General features: G+C 56.8%; 2 protein-coding genes across 3 annotated transcripts in view; both read left to right on the top strand.

Moving 5' to 3' along the window:
- The first annotated feature begins 774 nt into the window (after window positions 1-774).
- Window positions 775-5,191, top strand: E2F1 (E2F transcription factor 1). The gene is made up of 7 exons (XM_058036377.1): window positions 775-969; window positions 1,650-1,740; window positions 2,302-2,521; window positions 2,824-2,976; window positions 3,096-3,210; window positions 3,943-4,147; window positions 4,917-5,191. Exons 1-7 carry the CDS (start codon window positions 775-777, stop codon window positions 5,189-5,191), a joined length of 1,254 nt encoding a protein of 417 aa, XP_057892360.1.
- A 7,219-nt stretch (window positions 5,192-12,410) lies between these two features.
- The window catches only part of NECAB3 (N-terminal EF-hand calcium binding protein 3), a 35,463-nt gene continuing 23,439 nt past the window's right edge, over window positions 12,411-24,434 (top strand). The window contains exons 1-4 of one of the 2 annotated variants that reach the window (XM_058036380.1): window positions 12,522-12,896; window positions 12,962-13,108; window positions 19,705-19,729; window positions 20,959-21,067. In XM_058036380.1, the coding sequence (XP_057892363.1) occupies window positions 13,016-13,108; window positions 19,705-19,729; window positions 20,959-21,067 (227 nt within the window). In that variant the 5' untranslated portion in view covers window positions 12,522-12,896; window positions 12,962-13,015. Of the gene's footprint in view, window positions 13,109-19,704; window positions 19,730-20,958; window positions 21,068-24,434 lie in introns of both variants that reach the window. The other variant, XM_058036379.1, reaches the window with a different exon arrangement.

Here is a 24,434-nt window from a genome sequence, read left to right as displayed (position 1 = left end):
GGAACCCGCGGCGGAACACAAGGAGGGGACACCTCAGAGGGGGACACAAACAGGGACAGGGGAGGGGACACCCCCGAGGGGGACACGGGAGACAAACAGGGACAGGGGAGGGGACATCCCTATGGGGGACACAGGGACATCCCTATGGGGGACACAAAGAAGGACACGGGAGGGGACACCACCGAGGGGGACACAAAGAGGGACATGGGAGGAGGCACCCCTAAGGGGAGACCCAGGTACACAAACAGGGACGGGGGGAACACCCCGGGGGGACACAAAGAGGGACACTCCTATGGGGGACACAAACGGGGACACGGGAGGGGACACCCCCGGGGGGGGGACACACACAGCGCGCGCCGCACCCACGCGCCGCCCCCGCCGCGTCCCCGAGCCGCGCTCCCATTGGCCGCCGCCCCAGCGCGACGCCGCTGATTGGCCGCCTGTCAGCGCGGCCCCCGCCCGCCAATGGCCGCGCGGCACCGCCCGCCTCCCCGCTCGCTCCAGCCAATAGCAGCGCGCCTTCACCTCCCCGCCGCGGCGGGCGCAGCCAATGGGCGGGCGGCGGGGCGGCTCGCGCCGCTTTTCGCGGCAAAAAGGATTTGGCGCGCAAAGGCGCGCGGGGCCGGCGCGCCGAACAATCCGGCGGCGGGCGCAGCGGAGCCGGAGCCGGAGCCGGAGCGCAGCGGCCCCGCGCCCGCCATGGGCCGCGCCCCTGTCCGCGCCCTGCCTGCCGCGCCGCCCGCCGCACCGGCGGCACCGGCTGCCATGTGAGCCATGGCGGCGGCGGGCGGCGCGGCGGGGCTGGCGGCGCTGCTGGGCAGCGCCTCCCCGCACCTCCTGATCGTCTCCGCCGCCGCCGAGGAGCCCGCGGGCGGCGGCCACCCCGATACCGACCTCCTGCTCTTCGCCACGCCGCAGCCCGCCCGCCCCGGCGCCGCGCCCAGACGGCCCGCGCTGGGCCGCCCGCCGGTAACCCCCGCGAGTGGGATGGGGAGGGGGGCGGGGGACGGGGCCGGGGGGGGCTCCGGGGAGCGGCGGGCTCGGGCTGTGTTATGGGCTGGGCAGTATTGAGCCTCGAACTGGCTGTGTACCGACCGGGCCGTATACCCCACCGGGCCGTATACCCCACCGGAGCACACGGAGCCGGGCTATACAATGGGCCCGGCTGGATACCGGGCCGTGCTTTGTGCTGTACCGAGCCGGAACGTACAGCGAGCCGTGCTGTATATGGACCGGGCTCCATACCGAGCCGGCCCGTACCGCTCCGTGCTGTGCCCCGTGCCATATGCCGTGCCCGCTCGGTGTCAGCCCGTGCCCGGTGCCCCCGGCTGTGCCAGGCTGTACGGCCGGGCCGTGCCACGCAGCACCTGCCGGGCCGGCCCTGCCCCGCCGCCGCTCCGGAAGCCGCAGGCCCGGGCGCCGGGCCGTGCTTTGCCTCCCCACCCACGGCCCTGCCGCCTTTGGGGCGCTCCCCGCAGCGTGGCAGGGCCCCCGCGGTGGGGACAGCCCCCCATGCCCGCCGGGTGTGTGACAGCTCCTGTCACCCCCTCGTGCCCGGATCTGGGGTGTCTGTACCCCCTGGTGCGGGGCTGGGGGGTTCCTCACGGACACCCTTCAATAGCACTGGAGCCTGACCCCGTCCCTTGCAGGTGAAGAGGAAGCTGAACTTGGAGACGGATCACCAGTACATAGCGGAGAGTTTGCCAGTGAGCCGGGGCAAGGCCAGGAACCCTGCCAAAGGTATCAGCTCCACTCCTGCTGGCCCCCCTGCCAGCCCAGCTCAGAGCAGAGCTCCAGCAGCCCCACTCTGCTCCCCCAGGCTCATCCCTGGCAGCTTCTTCCAGCCCTTTGGAATGGGCTGTCCCTGGGGCTGTCCACTCTCCACACTCACTGCTGTGCCCTGTGCTGGTGGCACGGTTGTCCTGCCCTTCTGCTGGGTGTCACACTGGCTCTGTCCCTCCCTGTGGGATGGAGCTGTAGGTCCAGCATGGTGTCAGTGCAGTGTCCCAGGAGGACCTGCTGCTCTCCCCCCTGAGCCCTGCCTGGCACTCTCTGTCTCAGTCACACCTGGAGCACAGGTGTCACAGCCTGTGCCAGGTGCTGCCACCTCCTTCCTGCAGGGGATTTGGGCAGCTCACCCCATTGCCCTGACAAAACAGATCGGGTTTGGGGTGCCAGTCCTGGTTACTAGTCCACAAGCCACCTGCAAGCAGGTAGCAGGAGTTTTGCGACCTTTCAGCTCTGCTTTTCCCTTGTGGCTGAATGACGCTTGGAATGACACTTGTCCTCCACGTCTGGCAGGGGCAAAGTCTCCTGGAGAGAAGTCCCGGTATGAAACCTCCCTGAACCTCACCACCAAGCGCTTCCTGGAGCTGCTGAGCCAGTCCCCAGATGGTGTGGTGGACCTCAACTGGGCAGCCGAGGTGCTGAAGGTGCAGAAGAGGCGCATCTACGACATCACCAACGTCCTGGAGGGCATACAGCTCATCACCAAGAAATCCAAGAACCACATCCAGTGGCTGTACGTCCCTGGGACTCATGGGGCTGTGCCTGGCGTGGGGGAGCTGTCTGGGTGGAGGATGGTCTTATTTGGGTGGGGAGTTTCAGGGTGGGGTCACCAGAGTTTCTGCTGCAGGGAGGGCTGTGCTTAGTGGCAGGAAACTCCTGTGTGTCCTCTGGGGCCCCCCAAGTTATCCAGGGGAGTGGTGAGGCTCCATCCAGCCTCGGGGAGCGCTCTGCTGCTAAAATGCCTGCAGGGCTGGTTCTCCTTGGGGGCACAGCAAGCTGTGGGGGCTGGCTGCTGATGGGCACGGTGCTCCCCAGGGGCAGCCAGGCCACCGTGGGAGCGCCAGGCCGGCACCGGCTGCTGGAGAAGGAGCTGCGGGAGCTGCAGGCGGCCGAGCGGCAGCTGGATGACCTCATCCAGATGTGCACGGTGCAGCTGCGCCTGCTCACCGAGGACCCCGCCAACCAGCAATATCCTTTGCTTGCGGGGCGGGGCTGGCTGGGTGGGGCTGTGGTTGAGCCCTGGAGGCGCAGGCAGGGCGGCGCTCAGCCCACATCCCCTTGTGTGTCCCTTCCTTGACCCGCCCCACCGCAGCCTACGTGACCTGCCAGGACCTCCGCAGCATCGTGGACCCCGCGGAGCAAATGGTGATGGTGATCAAAGCCCCCCCAGAGACCCAGCTGCAGGTGTCAGACCCTGCAGAGGTGAGCTGGGGTCACACTGCTCCTCCTGTGCCCTCCCTGAGCAGCCCAGGGTTCTCTGGTAGGAGATGCTGTAGGAGCATCGGGGGTAGGATGGTCAGGACAGACGGACAGGAGAGATCTCTGCAGCCAGGGCTGGAACTCGGGGTTTATTGCAAAGGGCCTGGGGCAGGGCCCTGCTGGGAGCTGCCAGACACAGCTCAGAGCAGGCTGAGAGGGGAGAGGGGGAGAGAGGATGAGAGGGTGAGGGATAAGGGAGTAAAAAAGGTAAGAGAGTAAAAGGGTAAGACAGCGAGGTTCTCCTTACAATACAATAAATCACCCTCTGTGTTAAATATTCTGATTCTCACGTACAATGTACAAATCCTACAGCATTTCCATACAGCCTATAACAATCATTACATTACCACACTGTGTTACATTTTAAACCCTAAAAACTCCTCTTTGGGCCCTTCTGCCAAGCTGTAGGGTCTGCTCTGAGCCTTGGGCCTGCCTGCAAGCAGAGGGTGTTGTTCCATCAAAAGGGGATCACCTTCAGCTGGCCATGCCATTGTTTTCCAGTTGTTCAGTAACTGAGGGATCTCAAAGCTTGCTTTCATTTCAATCTCACTTATAGTTTCCATATTCTCAAAATCTTTTGCCAGGCAATCATATTGATAAGGCTTTCCTGTTTCATCTCCCCCAACACTCTGCGTGTCCCTGTGCCACCCTGTGTCGCTCCTGTCCCCTCCCCAGGCGTTCCAGGTCTCGGTGAGAAGCACTCAGGGCCCCATCGATGTGTTCCTGTGCCCCGAGGACAGCTCGGGGGTCTGCAGCCCTGTCAAGAGCCCCTTCAAAGCCCCTCCTGAGGACTCTCCTCCCAGCCACTCACAGCCCAGAGGCCCCCTGCTCCTGCATCCTGCCCAGGATGTGAACATGCCTCTGCTGCCTGGAGAGCAAGGTGGGGCTGGGGACAGCCTGGGGACACGAGGGGGCTGGGGGCACGAGGGGCTGGGGGACACAAGGAGCCTGGGGATATGAGGGGGCTGGTGGGATGTCATGGTGGCTCTCATCAGTCTCTCTGTAGTGACACAGGCCTGGAGAGGAAGGTGGGGCTGGGGACAGCCCGAGGACACGACAGAGGAGCCTGAGGACACAAGGGGGCTGGGGACGTGAGAGGGCTGGGGACACAAGGGAGGGCCTGGGGACACAAGGGAGGTGCTGGGGACACAAAGAAGGTGCTGGGGACACAAAGAGGCTGGGGACACAAGGGGCCTGGGGACACAAGGGAGCTGGGGCCACAAAGAGGCTGGAGACACAAGGAACCTGGGGAGATGAGGGCCTGGGGACACGAGGGGCCTGGGGACACAAAGAGGCTGGGGACACAAGGGGCCTGGGGACATGAGGGGCTGGGGACACAAGGGAGGTGCTGGGGACACAAGGAGCCTGGGGAGATGAGGGGCTGGGGACACGAGGGAGCTGGGGACACAAAGAGGCTGGGGACACGAGGGGCCTGGGGACATGGAGGGCCTGGGGACACAAGGGAGCTGGTGAGATGTCACGGTGGCTCTCAGCCCCTCTGTAGTGGCACAAGCAAGGAGCTGGCACGCTGCTCAGGCACCCCAGCAAGGCAGGGAGGTGGGAAGGCAGGATCTCCCCAGGCACAGAAGCCTTTTTTGGGGTTTCTTTGGAGAGCATTATGGGATTTACAGCTGTTGCCATGCCCACAGAAGCGCTGCTGCCAGGGCCGAGCGCGCTGCCCAGCAAGGGCCCCAAGGAGGAGGAGGAGGAGGAAGAGGAGGAGGAGGTGAGCCTGTCTCCCCTGGCCTCCATGGACATGCTGCTGGAGCAGAGCAGGGAGGAGCTGGCGGCTTTCCTGCCCGATGAGTTCATCAACCTGTCGCCGCCGCAGGCACAGGACTATCACTTCGGGCTGGAGGAGGGCGAGGGCATCAGCGAGCTCTTCGACTGCAACTTCGGGGACTTCACCCCCTTGGACTTCTGAGGCTGTGCCCTCCTGGGTGCCTGGGGCAGTGCCAGGGCAGGGCAGCCCCTCTGGCTCCCGTGCCCCCTGTTCCTCCCCCACCCGTTTTTGCAATATTTTCTCGTTATCCCTCCAGCCCGGTGGCATCCCCAGCTCCAGCCCCACGGGGAGGATGCCAGGGTGGGGTTCCCATCTTGGGGGAACCCCCCCAATAGGGCCCTGATCGGGGGCACTGCCCAGGGCAGAGCCGCTGCCCCCCAGGAGCCCGTTGCAGAGCTTTAAGCAGTCCTGTGTATAGATTAATGATTTGATTAATTTATTATTGTCCCCTGGGGACAGCGTTTCATTTCCACGGGGGTTTGGGGGGGCTGTACAGCAGAGTGGGGGTGCTGAGAGTTTTTGTTGTGCTGGGAGGGGGTGGTGGAGGTGTGGGGGGTGCTGGCTCAGGGCTGTCCCCCTGCCTGGGGGCTGCCCACGGCCTGGCTGAGCGTGGGGTATTTATTTATTATTTATGGCGTGTGGAGCTCTCCCAGGACACGGAGGGGGCAGGAGGACGGTGCTGGTGGGACATGGAGGGTGTCACCAGGGTCCCACCAGCACATCCTGGCTTTGCTTGGGTCCAGAACAAGGCTGGCAAGGCTGTGGCAGGTGGCAGTGGGGACGGGGCTGGGGGGGCTGGTGGCCCTGGCACCGTGTGCTTGTCCCCTCAGGGGACACAGGTGGCCAGGGGGAGCATTTCTGCAGGTGAGCACCCAACTGTGCTGTCTCCAGGCTTTTCTTCCCCTCCCTGTGCAGCCCTTTGGCTCTGGCTGCCCATGCCCAGGCCACTGGGGCTGGCAGAGGAGGGCAGGGGGGTCCTGGGGTGCCCCTGGGCCGAGCTGGAGACGCACTTTCACTTTTACTGCCAATTAACAAGCTTGTGTTCCTCGGAGCTTTGTGTTTAATAAAGGTTTCTACTGACTCTGCCCTCTGGCTGTGCTCAGGTGCCTGGGGGGTGTGAGGGGTGGTGGGGACCTCAGCTGAGAAACTGAGAGGTTTGGGGTTACTTTGTGCTCTGTTCTCCACTTTGAACTTGAAATCCACGGCCAGAGATGTCCATACCTGGGGCTGCCAGAGGTGCTTTGGTGCTTGGTCCCACTTAGGGTGGGATCTGGGCCTGGCCCTGCCCTCCCTGCTCCTCCACAGAGGCTGAGCTGCAGGAGGATGGGGTGATGGGGCTGGATGGGGTTTGCTTTCCTTCCAGCAGCCCCTGTCCCCACCTGGCCCCTCTCGTGCCTGGTTCCCTTCCCCACCTTCCCCCTGGTTTTGGGGCAGCATTTTCCTGGCTGGGGCTGCCTCAGGTTGCTGTTGACAATTGCTGCCCTGAGATGTGCAGGATGTCTCTGTTTCAGCCCACACAACTGAAGAACGAGTCTGGACTCTTCACCTTTCGGTCTTGAGGTTGTTTATCAATTCTTATCTATAAAATTTTCTTTCTGCCCAGCCGAGATCTGCTCAGCAGGGCAGCCACAGACACTCTGTGTTGTCCTTTTATACTACAAACAACATATAACATATTTACACTTAATTCCCAATACCCATCACCTATGTTAGACAGTGCACTTCTACTCCAAACCAATCCCAAAGTGCCAACATCACTGCAGAAAATGGAGAGCAAGAAAAAGAAAGAAGAAGGGCTAGACACGCCCAAGTTCCTCCATCTTGTCCCCATAACCCCCACACCAAAAATCCTAAAATCTACATTTTCACCCTGTGATCATTTTATTATTACACCATTCAAACCTGTGTGACTTTCAGGTCCTCATACAAAGCTGGTAACTTGCTCCAAGGGTTATAATCAAATCCCCAGGTGCTCTGGGCTGTGTGCCAGGGTCTCTGAGCCCCCCGGCGGGGTCCTGGGAACCCTGGACACCCAGAGGGACGTGCTGAGTTCCGAGGGCTACAGCATGGGCCCAGTGTGAAGCCACTCCATGCACTGAGTTCCCAGTTTTCCCCATTCACCCAGCCCTTGGTGCTGCCCTAAGGCACCTGCTGGCACAGCTTTCTGGCCCAAAGTTCGAGGTCCCTGTGTCCTTGCTGCCTGGGGACAGACGCACTGCCAGCAGCAGCAGCCCTGCCCTGATCCCTCTGCAGCACAGCAGGACTGACGGACACTGGGGACACTGGGGACCCCAGCGAGGGGAGCTTGGAGCTCCCAGGGGCTCCTGGCAGCCGGGATGGGGCTCAGGGGCTCCCTAGTGGCGCAGCCAGGGCTGTGCCCCTTCCTGCCTGTGTTCGTGCCCTTTCTCCCCTCCTCCTGCCTGGTTTTCCTTTAAACAGACTGATAAATATTTCACCCTGAGCACGTTGTGTAAACTACCCCTGCTCCTGCAGCGGCAGGCAATGGGATCCCAGGTCAGCACAGGCTGCTGGGTGGCACAGAGAGCCCATCACACTGCCTGGCATCCTGCCTGCACCCTTGTGCCTCTCTTCCCACACCTTCTCCTCCGTGGGTTTGGGTGGCGTTTTGTAATTGGGCAGACAAGTCTGCATTGGGGGCTCTGTGGGACCAGTTATTGGGTTAAAAGGGAAATTAATCCAGGTGTCAGTGCTTAATTGGATAGTTTAGCCTTAAAAGACCTTGGAACAAGAGATTGTTGCCATTTTTGTGGTGCTCTTCCAGTGCACTGAGCCTGGTGTGGACAGTGTGTAAAACTCCACATAAGATAACAATAAACAAGAACCTGAAGACTGAAAAGATCTGGTGTGTCTCTGTTTCCTGACACAGAACCACCCCAGGAGGGTCTCCCCCAACAGGGGAGCCCCCAGGGAGGGCCCAGCCATAACCCAGAAGTCAGGGAATCAGCAGCAGGTAACCAACATTGCAGAGTGCCCAGCCCAGCCCATGGCAGCTCCTGCCCAGCCATCCCCTCTCCTCTGCTTAGTCCAATGGTGATGGACCCTGATGGTGATGGTGACCTGCAGTGCTGCAAAGTGGAGAGACCCCGGCTTTGGGGAAGATGAAACAGGAAAGCCTTATCAATATGATTGCCTGGCAAAAGATTTTGAGAATATGGAAACTATAAATGAGATTGAAATGAAAGCAAGCTTTGAGATAATTTAGTTACTGAACAACTGGAAAACAATGGCATGGCCAGCTGAAGGTGATCCCCTTTTGATGGAACAACACCCTCTGCCTGCAGACAGGCCAAAGGCTCAGAGCAGACCCCACTGGCTTGGCAGAAGGGGCCCAAAGAGGAGTTTTTAGGGTTTAAAATGTAACACAGTATGGGAATATAATGATTCTTATAGGCTGTATGGAAATGCTGTAGGATTTGTATCTTGTACTAGATTGGTTGGCGAGAATCAGAATATTCAGCACAGAAGATTTATTGTATTGGAATGGGAACTTCGCTCTCTTTACCCTTTTACTCATCCTCTTCACCACTCTCTCACCCTCTCACCCTCTCTCCCCCTCTCCTCTCTCAGCCTGCTCTGAGCTGTGTCTGGCAGCTCCCAGCAGGGCCCTGCCCCCAGGCCCTTTGCAATAAACCCCAAGTTCCAGCCCTGGCTGCAGAGATCTCTCCTGTCCGTCTGTCCTGACCGTCCTACCCCCTGACACTCCTACACCCCAGCACAGGAAATGGTTTTTATGGGATCCAGGGGGCACAGGAGAGGATTTGCTCTGCCATCCCCAGCTCCAGAGCAGTAGCACAGCTCTGCCTCTTTCCCCCGAGACAAGGCAAAGTGTCACAGACAGATTTTATGAAAAATCCTTTTGTTAGGATCTTTTCTCCTGAGAAGCTGAGAAGCTTCAGCTTCTCCATGTTTTCCTGCTTTGGAATGAGATTTAGAGAATTGTTTACCCAGCATGCGAATTTGTTTTTACTTGATGATCAATGAAAACCACCTGTGTTGAGGTTGTGAGCAGTCATAAGATTTTATTATCATTCTTTTCTATTGCTTGCTAGCCTTCTGATAAAATCCTTTCTTCTATTCTTTTAGTATAGTTATAATATATCATTTTCTTTTAATAATATAATATATATCATAGAATAATAATTTCTATTTTAAAATTTTATAAAATATATTTTTAAAATTTTATAAAATATATTTTTAAAATTTTATAAAATAGTTTAATAAAATAATATTTTTATAAATCAGCCTTCTGAAACACGGAGTCAAGATTCTCATCTCTTCCCTCGTCCTGGGACCCCTGTGAACACCACCACAGGGACAGGGCTGTGTCCCACTGCAGCAGCACTGCCCAGCTCCACGTGAGCCACGTAAAAATAACCACTGTGCCTCCCAGGATGATCCATGATGCAGCTGAAGGGCTTCCCTCTGCTATTTCGGGTGCCTGGAGAGGGAGCTGATGGTAGAAGAGCACATGGCAGCGCTGGGAGGCAGCCCCAGGCACTGCCTGGTTTGATTTATCTGCTGCAAAGCTGCTTTTCTGTGCCAGGTGAAGGCAGCAGGTCAGGGGATGGCACCTTGCACTCATCCTTGGGCTCTCAGCTCATTGCCAGGAGTGTCACCCCACAGGGACCATGGTGACCCCAGTGGCACTGGAAAATGCTGGGCAGGGTGTGGGCACGGTGCTGAGCCCAGGAATTGGAATTAAATACCTATAGCAGCCCTGGGGTGTCATGGCCCTGGGCTGTGGGGTTGGGATCTGGGGGATCAGGAGAGCTCCACAGTGGGGTGAGCTCTGGGATAGGCTGGCAGGGGCATTAATGCCCCCCATAAGGGTTTGTACCTTTAACCTGATCCCCCTCAGAGGCTCCTAGGGGGGTTTGGTGTCCCTTTAGGCAGGGGTGTCCTGCCCCACCTCTGCATCCCATCGCACCCTTCCCTATTCCCAAAACCCTCTCCTGTTTCCTCCAAAGGAGGGAGCTTAGGGAGGTAAGGAGCAGCATTGTTTATTCCTGGGATGCTGTTGAGTGGCTGCTCCCTTGAATTCCTCCATGCTGAGGTGCTGGGGAGCAGAGCAGAGCCCTGGCGTCCCCCACAGCTGGGCCATGTCCCCCTTCCCTGGGATTGGGAGCACCTGTCTGTCACGGACATCTTTTATGGAAAATCTTTCCTTAGGATTTTTCCTCCTGAGAAGCTGAAAAGCCTCAGGAACAAAATGTAAACAATGGTTATCTGCTGCTGGGGAATGCAACAGGTGCATCTGTGATTGGTCTCATGTGCTTATTTCTAACTAATGGCCAATCACAGTCAGCTGGCTCAGACAGAGAGTCTGAGACACAAACCTTTGTTATTCATTCCTTCTTATTCTATTCTTAGCTGGCCTTCTGATGAAATCCTTTCTTCTATTCTTTTAGTGTAGTTTTAATGTAATATATATCATAAAAGAAAAAATCAGCCTTCTGAAACATGGAGTCAGATCCTGGTCTCCTCCCTCATCCTCAGACCCCTGTGAACACCGTCACACCTGTCACCTCCTGCCATCAGCCTGAACTTCCCCTCACTCTCAGGCTGCTCCTTCCCACATGGAAACCCACACTGACTCCCAGGGATCCCCCTGGGCACCAAGTGTGGGGTTTTGGGGCAGATGGGAGTGTGGGAAGCCCTTCCAAGAGGGATATTTTGATCCAGGGCAGAGCCTCACCATCACCCCAGCCCCTTCCATGCTCCATGCAAGGTGAGCCCTGTCCCTGCTGCAGCCCTGGCCTGTGCTCTGCTCCTGCTCCCATTTCAGGTGGATTTGGTGCTGGCCACACTCAGCAGCTCCAGCCCCTGGAGCTCTGTGCCTCCCTGGGGACAGGGACAGCCCCGTGCCAAGGGCAGGGAGTGCACGTGCACCCTGGAGCCCTTGGATGCCCCTGCCAGGCCCCAGCTGGGCTTTTTCCACCTCTTTTGCTTTGCACACACCTGGAACAGCTGGGAGATGGTAAAAATAGCTGTGATGCCTTGGGCTCAGCTTGGAGCACGTTGTCCCAGGGGGAGCAGGAGGTGAGGGAGCTCCACGTGCTGCACTGGGTCACGTTGGGGCTTGGATCTGAGACCAGGCTCAAGCAGAGCTGAGCTCAGCAATCAGGGTGTCCTGCAGAGCTCCCTGTGAAAGCAGAGGTGGTGCTGAGGGAGGCAAAGCCTGCCTGGAATTCTGCAAAATCCAAAAAAAAACCAGGTTCATGGCCCTTTCTCAGGAAGGGAAGTCCTGGAACGGAGGCACAGGCCCCCAGGTGCCTGTGCCAGGCAAGGGATGGGGATTGCTCCTCTTCCTCCTCTTCCTTGTGTCCCCCAGCCTGCTGGGGCAGGGGGTTCCCATCCCTGGAACCAGGATCCTGGCATGCTGCTCTGGAGGGAAGCAGCTCGGAACCAAGGCTGTCTGGCACTGAGGGCATGGAGGGGCTGGCACCACCAGGAACTCATTTGAAACCACCCTGGGATCTAGGGCCACCAAAACCACAGTGGAACCACCTGTGGTCAAACTGGGGCCAACCCAGGGCCAACTGAGGAAAGCAGGACTTTCCCAGTGCCATCAGTGCCCATGTCGGGACTACCTGTGGTCAAACCTGGACCAACTGGAGCCCCAGTGGGACAACCACGGCTATGCTGGGACCAGCCATGACCCCACTGTGACCACCCACAGCCAAACTGGGGCAGCCCCAGGGCCATCTGGGGCAACCAGGGCTACCTTGGGGGCAAGAGCAACCACACTGGGAGCATCCATGGCTCAAACTGGGACCAACTGGGGCCACATTGGTGTCATCAGGCCTGCGGTGGGGCCAATGGCAACCACACTGGGACCACCCACAGTCAAACTGAGACCAACTGGGGCCTCGCTTAGGGCACCCAGGGCTACGGTGGGGTCAACAACGACCACACTGGGACCATCCATCACCAGACTAGAGGCACCCCAGGGCCAGCTGGGGCAACCAGTGTTACTGTGGGGCCTACAGTGACCACATGGAGACCACCTGTGGCCACCCTGGGATCAGCTGGGGTACCCAGGACTGCTGTGGGGCCAGCACTGATGGTCACACTGGGACACTCAAGGACGGCCACACAGCCCAGCACTGGGAGCCCACGGGGCTGTTCTGGGTCCAACAGGACCGCCCCAGCGGCGAGCGGGCACCCGGACCCAGCGCGGCCCCGCCCCTCGCCCACCCGCCAAGCCCATTGGTGTTACTGATGTCAATCACAGCTCATGACCAATCGGATGGCGGCGGGGGCGGGCCCTCCGCGGAGCCAAAGTTGGCTGGGGCGGCGGAGCCGCTCGGCTGAGTCGGGATCGGCGGGGCGCGACCGGCACACGGACCGAGCCGAGCCGAGCCACCCTGCCGAACCATCCCTGCCGAAGCCATCCCTACAGCATCGAACAGAACCGAACGCATCCCTCCGGCACGCAGCTGATCGCTAAGGCACGGAACCAGACCCATCCCTGCCGCACCGAGGCCGTTCTTTCCGCACCCAGCCCATCTCTACGGTACCGCACCGAGCCGTGCCTTGCGGTACCGTACCGCGTCCTACGGCACCCCACCGAACCCATCCGTACACCAGCGCTCCTGCCCTGCGGCACCGCACCGAACCCGTGCCCTGCGGTTCTGCACCGCATCCCGGGCACCGCATCGAACCCGTGCCCTGCGGCACCGCACCGCATCCCGGGCACCGCACCACATCCCAGGGCACCGCACCGAACCCGTGCCCTGCGCTACCGGACAGCATCCCGGGCACCACATCGAACCCGTGCCCTGCGCTACCGCACCGCATCCCGGGCACCGCACCGCACCCTAAGGCACCGCACCGAACCCGTGCCCTGCGCTACCGCACCGCATCCCGGGCAGCGCACCGCACCCTAAGGCACCGCACCCCCGGCCCCGCTCCGCTCCCCGCAGCGCCGCGCCCGGCGGGACCATGATGTCGTGTGCCGAGCTGCTGGCCGTGTGCCTGCTGTCCGCAGATCGCGGCCCCAAGCCCCGCCGCCAGCCGCTGCCCATCTTCCACGACGTGAGTACCGATGGGGGACTCCGCATCCTGTGCCCCGCTCGGTGGGGCTCCTTCCCGCAGGAACCGGCCCGGGGGATGTGCCCCTGCCAGCCTGGTCGTGATGGCTTCAGTAGGGATGTGTCCTTCTGCTGAATGCTGGGCCTCTGGTGGCTGGCAGCAGCCCACGCCTCATCCGGAGCTGGCTGTCATGACCCCCGCAGCGGGAGCTGTGTGGCAGGAACGCCGGGGAAGGTTCCCCGGGGCTGTTCACAGCCGTGGCATCCAGCAGAGCGGTGCCTGCGGCGGCCCCCGGGTGCAGCCCTGTCCCTGCCCGCTCCCGACGCTCCGGGATTGTGGAGGAGGATGCCCCGTGTGGGTTGGAGGTTGCCTCGGCATCCTGGCGGCTGTGGGTGGCACGGGGGAGTTGGAAATGCAGGTGGTGGCTCTTTGTGTTCGGGGATGCTGGCACGGTTCCTGCTGTCACACCGCGTCCCCTCCGGTGCCAGGGGCCGGGGCTCCGGGGGGAAGGTGGCTGCATGCCGGCCGTGTGCCAGGGCCAGGGGCACAGCCCGGGACAGAGCCACCCCTGCAGCACCTCCGGCCCTCCTGCTCCTGCCCAAATCGCCCTGGTGACAGCCCTGGCATTGCCGAGTGTCCGGCACCGCTGAGCTCCGAGCCACCCTGGGGACCAGGGACATGCGGGGACAGAGGTGCCCTGCCGCAGGGACGAGGAGGAGGAGGAGAAAGGCAGTTAAGGATGGGGTGCCCGGGCACTGGCACAGCTCAGGTTGGTGCCAGCTGTCGTGTCCCAGCTGCCGTCTCCATCCTGACCCGCTCCAGGTTCACCCCGTGCCCCAGCCCATGCCAGAGGAGGGGAGCAGCAGATCCCGGTGTGGACCAGCCACCTCTGGTCCAGTCCAAACCCCCCGGCATGCCCAGGAGGCGCTGGGAAGCCGTGGTGCCGCTCAGCTGCCAGCTGGGGTCAGGGTCTCTCTCCTGCCTGGGGGGCTCGGGCTGCCAGCTTCATTAACCGCGCTAATTACTCGGCTGAGGGGAGGTGGGCAGGAGGGGGCGGGTGGTGACAGCTGTGTTCCAGCTCAGCTCCTCAGGGCACTCGCTGAGTCGCACATCCATCCCTCAGGGTGTCATTAAAGCAATTAAAATGGGAAATGTTAACAACGCTAGCAGCTGCTTTCCGGGTTCTGGCGGCTTCTCTTCCTCCACCCTGTGACTCCTTTGCTCCCAGCTTTGCCTCAGAGCTCGGCAGGGTGAGTTTCACCTCTGCACCCTTGGCTCTGGGCACTTGGCCGGTGCCCAGCTGCCCCCAGGTGTGACCATGTTCACAGGGGTCTCAGGTTGAGGGAAGGGACAAGGATCTGACTCCATGTTTCAGAAGGCTGATTTATTCTTTTATGATATATATTACATTAAAACTATACTAAAAGAATAGAAGAAAGGATTTCATCAGAAGGCCAGCTAAGAATAGAAAAAGAAGGAATGATAACAAAGGTTTGTGGCTCAGACTCTGTCTGAGCCGGCTGACTGTGATTGGCCATTAATTAGAAACAACCAACATGAGACCAATCACAGATGCACCTGTTGCATTCCCCAGCAGCAGATAATCAATGTTTACATTTTGTTCCTGAGGCTTTTCAGCTTCTCAGGAGGAAAAATCCTAAGGAAAGGATTTTCCACAAAAGGTGTCTGTGCCCCCCAGGCTGGTCGGGGTGAGCATCCCTCGGCAGCAGGGCAGGATCCCCGCCTGCCCCCAGCACATCCTGGCGGCTGCTGCTCCTCTGGGACCTGCCAGCACATCTCCTGCCTTTGGGAGAAGTGAGGAGGAGGAGGAGGAGGAGGAGGGCTTTGCCCGAGATGCTTCACTGCAGGCGCCGTGCGAGCCGCAGTGCTGCCATGGCCCTGTGCGGCATCTCCAGCCTCGGGGAGATTCATCCCTCAGCCTCGGGGCTTGCTCTGTCCCCTCCTGGGACGCGGGAGCTGCAGGAAGGATGGCACTCTGTTGCCTGGCCGCAGCCTGCCCAACCTGTCACATTGTCCCCAGGGCAGCTGTCCCCTCCCCAGCACCGCAGCTGCCTCCAGACCTGCAGGCAGGGAGGAATCCTATTATCTCCTTCCTTTCTGAGGCATGTGTGGGGCTCATCCCATAAATAAATGCTGTTTTAGTGCCTCTTCCCTCGGTCCTGTGAGGCTGTGGCTGCTTGGGCACAAGCCCAAGGGCTGAGGGAAACATCCTGGGCTCCAGGCAGTGCCCTGTGCTCTGGGGCTGCACCCTGAGGCAAGAGAGGGATTCCTTGGAGGGCCCTAATCCCACTTTCAGGATTCCTTGTCGGGCCCTAATCCCACTCCCAGCCTGGCTTTGCATCACCTTCCCCTGCCTTTGTCCCAGGGTGCTGTCCTCACTGGGGACAGCGCTCAGCTGCCATCCCTGAGCAGGTGCTGTGCCCAGGGAGGGGACAGCACCGGCCCTGGGGAGTGTGGAAGGGACTTTGTGGTGGCTGGGCTGGGCTGGAGCTGCTCCTGGGCTCAGGCAGGGATGGGCTGGCTGCAGGCAGCCAGAGCCACAGCCCTGCCATGCCAGGCTATATTGGTAAATTATTACCAATATAGCAGGACAGGACATGCCTGAGCGTGTCTGACCCTTGATGCTTGACCAAAAGGCAGCAACTATGGTGTTTCACCCCACAGACCCTTTTGGCTGTGGGGTGTGTGGTGTTTCACCCCACAGACCCTTTTGGCTGGCTGGGTGTGTGGTGTTTCACCCCATAGACACTTTTGGCTGTGGGTGTGTGGTGTTTCACCCCACAGACACTTTTGCCTGGCTGGGTGTGTGGTGTTTCACCCCACAGACACTTTTGGCTGTGGGTGTGTGGTGTTTCACCCCACAGACACTTTTGGCTGTGGGGTGTGTGGTGTTTCACCCCACAGACACTTTTGGCTGTGGGGTGTGTGGTGTTTCACCCCACAGACACTTTGGGCTGGCTGGGTGTGTGGTGTTTCACCCCACAGACACTTTTGGCTGGCTGGGTGCTGCACTGGGCCCGTGGGGACAAGTCCAGGCCTGCAGGAGCTCTGGGGGTGCTGGGATGGAGCTTCCCCCCATAACAGGGGCTGCTCCTCAGGTTTCCCTCTGCCAGAGAAGCTTTGAGGCGATGGTGAAGGAAAGAAGTCGGTTCTGATGGAGAGTTTGGATCCAGAGCTTTATTCTGGCCCACAGGCCTCTGAATGCAGCACCAGCTCCAGCAGAACTCCCTGAGCCCGTGGTTGCTGCTCCTTTAACCCCGGGGAGAGGGGCAGGGAAGGGGCAGGGAGCCACCAGCCAGGGACAGGAGGGGAGGGACAAAGGGACAAAGGACACCTGGATGGCCCAATGTCCCCCAGGGCTAAAGGACATCCCTTGAATCTGCCAATCACTTCTGGAATTCTAGGACTGACAGTGCTGGGAGGGGAAAGGAGAGATGACTGACACACCTGGGACGGAATTATCAGGGAGAGACCCAGGGTATCTGAGGCAAACCAGGACATCACACCTCAACAGGGGCCCTGCAGCAGTGGCCTTGCCCCGGGGTCTCTCACAGCTCCTGCCTGTGCCATGTTCCTCTGGATCTCCAGGCAGCTGTCAGGTGTGCACTGGCTCGTGTAACTCACTGAGCCTTGTGAGGGAGGAACAGGCATCCACTCTGTGTGCTGAGGCTCCTGCTGAGGATGGGCTCACCCCAGATTAGAGACCTCCTCAGTGTAGTTATGATATTTTCTGAAAAATCCCTTTGCTAGGATTTTTCTCTTGAGAAGCTGAGAGGCCTCAGGAACAAAATGTAAACAATGATTATCTGTAGAATGCAACAGGTGCATCTGTGATTGGTCTCATGTGGTTGTTTGCAATTAATGGCCAATCCAGACAGTCCAGCTGTCCAGACTGTCTCAGTCAGTCACAGGATTTTGTTATCATTCCATTCTCTCTGCTTCCTTGGCAAGCCTTCTGATGAAATCCTTTTTTCCTATTCTTTTAGTATTGTTTTAAAATAATATATATCATAAAATAATAAACCAGCCTTCTGAAACATAAAGTCAACATTCTCATCTCTTCCCTGGTCCTGGGACCCCTGTGAACACCACCACGCCTCAGGTCTCTAATCTCCCCTGAAGCTGAGTTCTGCCTCTGAGCCCACAGATAAGCCCTGCTGAGCAAGGCCAGCCTGTGAGTGGGAAATGTTTGCCCTTACTCAAAGTGCTTGGGTGACACTTGGGTGTCTCTGGGACACCTGGAGCCACACGAGCCATGTGTCCCTCTGATGACACACAACTCTGCAGGATGAAGCTTCCCCCTTGATGGAGAGTCCATGGCAGGGTGGGACCCACAGGTGTGGCATTCACATTCTCTGGAAAAATCCCTTCACCCAGGATTTTCTCCCGGGAAGCTGAGAAGCCTCAGAGATAAAGGAAAACAATTCTTATCTCATTTGCTTCTCCTGTGTTGTGCTCACATGTGCAATGTGTTTGGAGATTGTTTACCCACAGGTGATTGTTCCATTGCATTCTGCTGGGAGTTGTTTTCACTCTTTGGCCAATCAGGGCCAAGCTGTGTCAGGGCTCTGGAGAGAGTCACCAGTTTTCATTATTATCTTTTTTAGCATTCTGTAAGTATCCTTTCTGTATTCTTTAGTATAGTATTCTTTAATATAATTTAGTATCATAAAGTAATAAATGAGCCTTCTGGGAACATGGAGTCAGATTCATCATTCCTGCCTTTTTTGGGGCAGGAATACAATAAATACAAATTTAAAATTGTAATCCAATAAACACTGTAAATACAATACCACGGGTGCTGCCCCTGCAGCCATGAGACCCCACAAGGAACCTGTTAGCCTGGAGAAAGCTTTGCTCTAAAATCCAGAGAATTCACCACTGTTAGGGAGCTGCAGCTTCCCATCTCAGCTCAGTGTGTGCTGTGTGGTGCTCAGGGAGTGCTCACCCCCTTTCCTGGCCAGCTGGGATCCTGGGGATGGTTCCCTGATGCTGCCCAGCCCAAGGCAGCCCCAGCTCCTCAGCTTGGGGCAGGAGGAGCTCGCTGTGCTCACAGGAGCATCCTACAAGGAGCTGTTCCTGCTCCTGATTCCCAGGGAAGCTCCAGCCTTAGAAAAGCCTAGCCTAGCTGCAAGCCAGACCCTTGGGGAATTTTCCTGGCAGCTTCTACTTTGCCTCAGGTTCTCAGGGGGATGTCAGGGCCTCGGGACATGCATGGAGCTGGCAGTGGGTGGTGCAGGAGGGGTAGTGGTGCCTCTGCCTGCTGGCACTGGGCACTGGGGCTGCTCTGGGCGTGGGAGCAAGAATAGAAAATTCTGTCTCCTTTCCCGGCCTTTTTTCTTTCCTAATCTTTCTTCAGACCTGCAGATTTTTTCATCAGCCAGTGTAGTAAATCAAGGCAACCCCAACAAAGGGAGGAATGATGAGGTCGACTCTGTCGCTATCAGAAGGCTAATTAATTAATTATTTTATTATACTATGTTTTTCTATATTATATTACACTGAATCTGCACAAGCACTCAACTCCACTCAACTGCCCAGAATCTTGTGACTGTCAGTGGCAGTCCTGACACACACACTCACCAGGATTCAATTGGTCAGTGAATCAAAACACTCACAGCAGAATCCAATTATCAATTCCCTTCAGGTAAACAATCTTCCACAATGCATTCTACTTGTGAACAACAAGAGGAGCAGTAAATGAGATAAGAATTGTTCTTATTGTTCTCTGAGGTTCCTCTCTGTGATTCCCAGAAATATCCTTGGGAAGTTGTACCTTGCTTTTCTCTGTGAAGAGAAATGCAGCCACAAGCCAGGATGATATAAAGGACAGCTTCCATATAGACAATTTTCTGTTGTTGCCTCCATTAGGATGTGCTGGACAAAACCTTGCACATTTTGGTCTGGGAAAACGTTGCCAGGTTCAGAAGTGATGCTGCTCCTCACTGGAGTCAGCCCCAATAACTCCTGGTGAATCAGATCCCAGCAGAGCTGAGCAGCCCCAGCTCTCTCCTGGGGCATGGTTGGGAATCTGTGCTGAGACCCTGAACTGGAGCAGCTCTCCAGCTGTGCCCTGTGCCAGAAGCAGTTCCAGATGAATTAATGCATTAATGATTAATTACAGTGAGTGTGCATGCTGAGGAGCTGGGAAGGGCTGTGCTGAGGGCTGCTTACAAAGCTCAGGGCAGGAGCTGCTCCTTGATGCAGGTTCTGGAGTGTTGGAGATGCACAAAGTGCTTCCTTACAGACTGGGTTTGTTCCTAATGTTCTTTCCTTTCAATGGACTGAAAAATTAAACAGTTGCCATCACAAGGATGCAGCAAAGTCCTTTCTGCTTTGCCTGTGTGCTCTCTAAAGGTGTTTGTTCTGAGTGCTGGGCTCACCCAGCCAAGGGCTCTGTGCGTTAAGGGCAAGAAATGGGTTTAATCATTGGCAAAGGGGAATTTCCCAGGGCAGCCTGTGCAGTCCCAACAGCTGGGGCTTCTCCCTGAGCTCCTGGGGGTGATTTTTCATGGTGCTGGGTGCTGCCTGGCTCACTGCTCAGCTGCCCTTCTCTCCTGTTGTGTTTTGTCTTGCAGATTTTCCGGCGAGCCGACAAGAACGGTGAGTGCCTTGTTCCTGCTGCTGCCTCCCCCTCCCTGCCTGGCTCCTTCCCACTGGGAGCTTTGCCTGCGAGAGGGAGGGTGGAAAATGCTTTTCTGCTTCACCTGGATCCCTGCCCAGGGCTGGGAATGGGCTCAGGACACAGGACACAGCCCCTGCCAAGCCCTTCTCCTGCCCAGGGGCTGTCAGGATTCTGCTTGGTCCCTCCAGGATTGGTTCTGTCTCTGTGCTCAGTCCAGGGTTTTACAGAGCAGAAGGGACCCTCAGACAGAGTTGTTTTGCAGGAATTTTCAATGTAGGGAACATGGGGTTTGGGGTGTGCAGGATTTGGTGTTGTTTGAGGGCTGTGCTGGTGCCCTGCTGTCCCCGTGGTGGCTTGGACAGCCCCTCTCCCCTGGCCTTGTCCCTTGCACTGCCAGGAACTTAATATTTCAGAGAACTGGCCAAAATTTGCTGCTTGGAGAGCTTCACTAAAGCTCTGCAAGCAGATCTGGTGTGCTGCTTTTGTGTCCCAAAGCTTTAGTGATGATGGGAAAGTCTCACCTTCCTGACTGGGGGATTCTGTTTCTGGGTGCCCCTGGAGCCCCTGGCATTTGGGAGTTAGGCTCTGCCACCCAGTTTTTAGTTCCTTAGAAAAGCAGGAATCGAACCTACACTACAGGAATCAAAAACCTCCATATTTCCTTTATATTACTTTCTAGTAGGGTCAGCTAAACAAGTTACCGGGCCCATACCCCAAAAATGATGGTTCAACTCCTGCCCCTGCTAATGAACCCCCAAGCAAATCTAGTCTTCAGCACCCATAAACCAAGAGGTCCAAAATCACAAGGGATATCCCTGAGCCTTCCCACACTCTCTTGGCTCTTTTCCTTCATGGTAGCTTTTATTGCAGGTCACAATGCACCTGCAGTTCTCCACAGAGAGGAAGGAAAAACCTCCTGAGTCCATGGAGAGCACTTTCTTTCCATAGAAATCTGCTGCTGCCCTCAGTGTGCTGTTCTTGGACAGTGTGTGTGCCTTTCTGAGAACACCACTCCTTCGGGGAAGGGCTGAAATTCCCTCCTGCACTTCCAGCAGCACCCGGTGTTTTTGCTGGGCTGGTGGGCCAGGCTCTCAGGGAGATTTTTGCTGTAATTATCATGCAGAACACACCCAGCCCTATCCCACACAGGGCTGGGATGCTGCTTTCCACAGATATATAATTATTCTTCCCTTTCCTTTGAATGCAGATGATGGGAAGCTGTCATTTGAGGAGTTCAAGAACTATTTCTCCGATGGCATCCTGAGCTCGGAGGAGCTGTGGGAGTTGTTCAGTGGCATTGACAGGCGTCACTCAGAGTGAGTACCGTGGTGGTGGCACTGAGGAGATGCAGGAGAAGCTAAAACTGCCTGCCTGGAGGTGGAGGAGCTTGGGAGGCGGGTGTGATAAATAATCAGGGTGAGACAAACCCACCTCTTGCCACAGAGCCACTGAAAACCAGTGCTGAGAGCAGCCAGACCATTTTAAGAGCAGCCATTGGATTTCCTGCAGCTCTAGAAGGCAAGCAAGCATTGAAAATGCCATTTTTGTGGTTTGGAAAATGTGCTCCAGGAATAGGCAGCCCTGTGTGCCTGCAGGAGCCTGAGCTGCTGTGGGGACACACAAAGTCACAGACTCTGCCACTGCTGACTCAGGAGCTGCTTGGCACTTATGTAAGAGCTGCTTTCCACCACAAGTGGGCTTGGTGCATGTAACAGGAATTTAGGGCAGCTACTTGTCAAAAAAAGCCCCACAGATCAGGAGAAGGAATTGAGCTTAGGTCTGGTCTCCTAACAGTGAATTTAGGACAGCTACTTGTGAAAAAAAGAAAGCCCCACAGATCAGGAGAAGGAATTGTGTTTAGCTCTGGTCTCCTAACAGTGAATTTAGGGCAGGTACTTGTGAAAAAAAGAAAGTCCCACAGATCAGGAGAAGGATATGAGCTTAGGTCTGGTCTCCTAACAGTGAATTTAGGACAGCTACTTGTGAAAAAAAGAAAGCCCCACAGATCAGGAGAAGGAATTGAGCTTAGGTCTGGTCTCCTAACAGTGAATTTAGGACAGCTACTTGTGAAAAAAAGAAAGCCCCACAGATCAGGAGAAGGAATTGTGTTTAGCTCTGGTCTCCTAACAGGGAATTTAGGGCAGGTACTTGTAGAAAAAAGCCCCACAGAGCAGGAGAAGGAATTGAGCTTAGCTCTGGTCTCCTCATGAGTGGTGCTATCCAGAGGACTCTGCTGGGCTCTGCTGGGATTCTCAGCCCTGCTTTTGGGGTATTTTGGCCTCACTGGGGTCTCTATGCCCAGCTGGGTGCTGTGGGTGAGTCTGTCCTGGCACTGGGAGGAACTGGGTGCTGCTGGATTGCGTGGCTGGGGTCAGTCCACACAGCAGCCTTGTGCTGCTTTCCTTGGAGCTGCTGGTTGGGCTTGTGGGTGTGGGGAGCAGAACATATCTGAAAACATCTCTGTCTCTGGGCTGTGGTCCCAGGAAGCTGCAGTGAGTGTTCCCTTTCCTCTGGAAATGCTCCTTTCCTCTTGCTCCATTTTGGGGTGATCTCAGAGTCACAGCACCCCTGGAAAACACAGGGTGCAGCAAAAGCTGTGCCAAGGGAAATACAGGTTGGATATTAGGGAGAAGATTTTCCAAAAAGGGTGATGAAGTTCTGGAATGTTCTGCCCGGGGAGGTGGTGGAGTCCCCATCCCTGGGTGTGTTTAACAAAGCCTGGATGTGGCACTGGGTGCCAGGGTTCAGTTGAGGGGTTGGTGCTGGGTTCGACTCGATGATCTTGAAGGTCTCTTCCAACCTGGTCATTCTGTGGTTCTACGAAGCTGGGAACTTTAACCCAGCTCAAAACTGAGCAGGGAAGGTCTCCTGCCTTCAGGTGGGGTTTGTTCCATCCATCTGGAGCAGCTGGGGAGGCCTGGCTGGGCTGTGCTGCCCACAGCTGTGGCTGCAGCAGTGCCAGCACTGAGCTGGTGACACCTGTTAGCAGGGTGTGAGCCTTGGGTCCTTGTTCTCTTCCTGCCACCAAGAGCAGAAGGGACCCTCAGACAGAGCTGTTTGCAAATTCCTGCAAATGTAGGGAGCATGGGGTTTGGGGTGTGCAAGATTTGGTGTTGTTTGAGGGCTGTGCTGGTGCCCTGCTGTCCCCATGGTGGCTTGGACAGCCCCTCTCCCCTGGCCTTGTCCCTTGCACTGTCAGGAACTTAACATTTCAGAGAGCTGGGCAAAATTTGCTGCCAGACTGAAGAGTATTACAGAGCTGGGGAGCAGCTCCAAGCTCTGCAAGCAGATCTGCTGTGGTGCTTTTGTGTCCTGAAGCTTCAGTGATGATGGGAAAGTTTCACCTCCATTCAGCAGGTGGGTTTGGTGCTGTGTTTGTCACGTCCAGGCTGGAACTGTTGTTTCCTCATCCCTGCCAGGCTGACCTGAGGAGGGACAGTAGCAGAGATCTCCATGCCCAGACCCCTCCTGACCCTCACCCACCTCTGGAACCTGCAGCTGCTGGGAACAGGAATATTTCAGAGCTCTCCCACATTTCTTGTTGTCCTTCCAGAGAGCCCCATGCTGTCCTCTGTCCACCTCCCACCCTCTGGCTCTCAGGTGGGACACTGGGGCCTGTGCATCACACACCTCTGCTGGGGTCGCTTCACATTCTACATCTCCACACCAGGCTGGGTTTATTCTGCATTTCAGAAAATGGCTCCATTTTGGCATAAAATATCCTCTCACTTTAATTCTGTGACATTTCAAAGTTTATGTTGAAGCCAAATTCAAAAGCTGGTACAACAGCAGGTCCATGGCTTTGTGTGCTGGCCCAGAGCTCCTCACCAGCTCTGGCAGTGGCACAGTGAGGTTCATCTTCCTGGAGAAGAGCATTTTCATCCCCTGAAATATCTGGGTGAGGAGAGACTGATGTTTCTGGAAGTTTGAGAGCTCCATAGCTGCATTGAGAATTGCAGGGGTTGAATGCCTGCCCTGTGAAACCTGCCCAGGGATGTGATGTTTGGATTTTACCTGTCCTTCTGTCCTGCACCTGTTGGGGAAATTTAGAAAAATAAGGTCTGGAAAATGCATTTTTGCATGAGGTTGTTCAGAAATTGGGTGAAGATTGCTCAGAGCCTTTGACCTGGAGCCACAAGGGATGGAAGTTCTGACCTGGTGCCTCTGAAAATCTCTTGGTAGGAATTACCTCAAGTGTGTGATTGTGTGGAAGAAGGGATTTGAGTCAATTCCCTCTCCTCTCTTTACTCAGAGACTGCAGCATCTGCCAGCCCCAGATGATGGAGAGTGACTGAAACACTCTGTGTCACACAAAAAAGGGTTTGGAAAGCAGATCTGTGATGGCAGTGGAGGTTCCCAACATGATAAATGATAAAAATAAAAAAAAAACCCGTCTGCTTTTCTGCAGCTGATTGCTGTTTTCTTGCATAAATTCCAGGCACATTCTGACAAAATCCCAACAGCATAATGATGACAAGCTCCTCCATCATCAGTTCAGGCTTAATTACAGTTAATCAGTGGTTTGAGCACAGTCAAAATACAGCTCTGGGAGATGTGGAGAGTCTCAGGATGAGTGCTTTGGAGGCAGAGGATGGCTCTTCTCCTGGAGTGGGAGCGGCAGGGAGGAAAGCCTGCTGCCCTGGCAGCCCTGCAAAGTGGGTCAGCATTTGGTGTGCACATTCT

Source organism: Melospiza georgiana, chromosome 17 (genome assembly GCF_028018845.1).
Source record: "Melospiza georgiana isolate bMelGeo1 chromosome 17, bMelGeo1.pri, whole genome shotgun sequence".
In the NCBI taxonomy this organism is placed as follows: domain Eukaryota; kingdom Metazoa; phylum Chordata; class Aves; order Passeriformes; family Passerellidae; genus Melospiza; species Melospiza georgiana.
Note: the sequence above shows the minus strand (reverse complement) of the source record. Positions and strands in the feature narration are given on the sequence as shown.

Bases quoted from the DNA above. Each gene is read 5' to 3' on its own strand.
- E2F1 (XM_058036377.1), top strand. From the start codon at position 775: ATGGCGGCGGCGGGCGGCGCGGCGGGGCTGGCGGCGCTGCTGGGCAGC. The intron at 1,741-2,301 runs GTATCAGCTCCA...CACGTCTGGCAG, and splicing joins GGCCAGGAACCCTGCCAAAG to GGGCAAAGTCTCCTGGAGAG. The intron at 3,211-3,942 runs GTGAGCTGGGGT...TCCCCTCCCCAG, and splicing joins AGGTGTCAGACCCTGCAGAG to GCGTTCCAGGTCTCGGTGAG.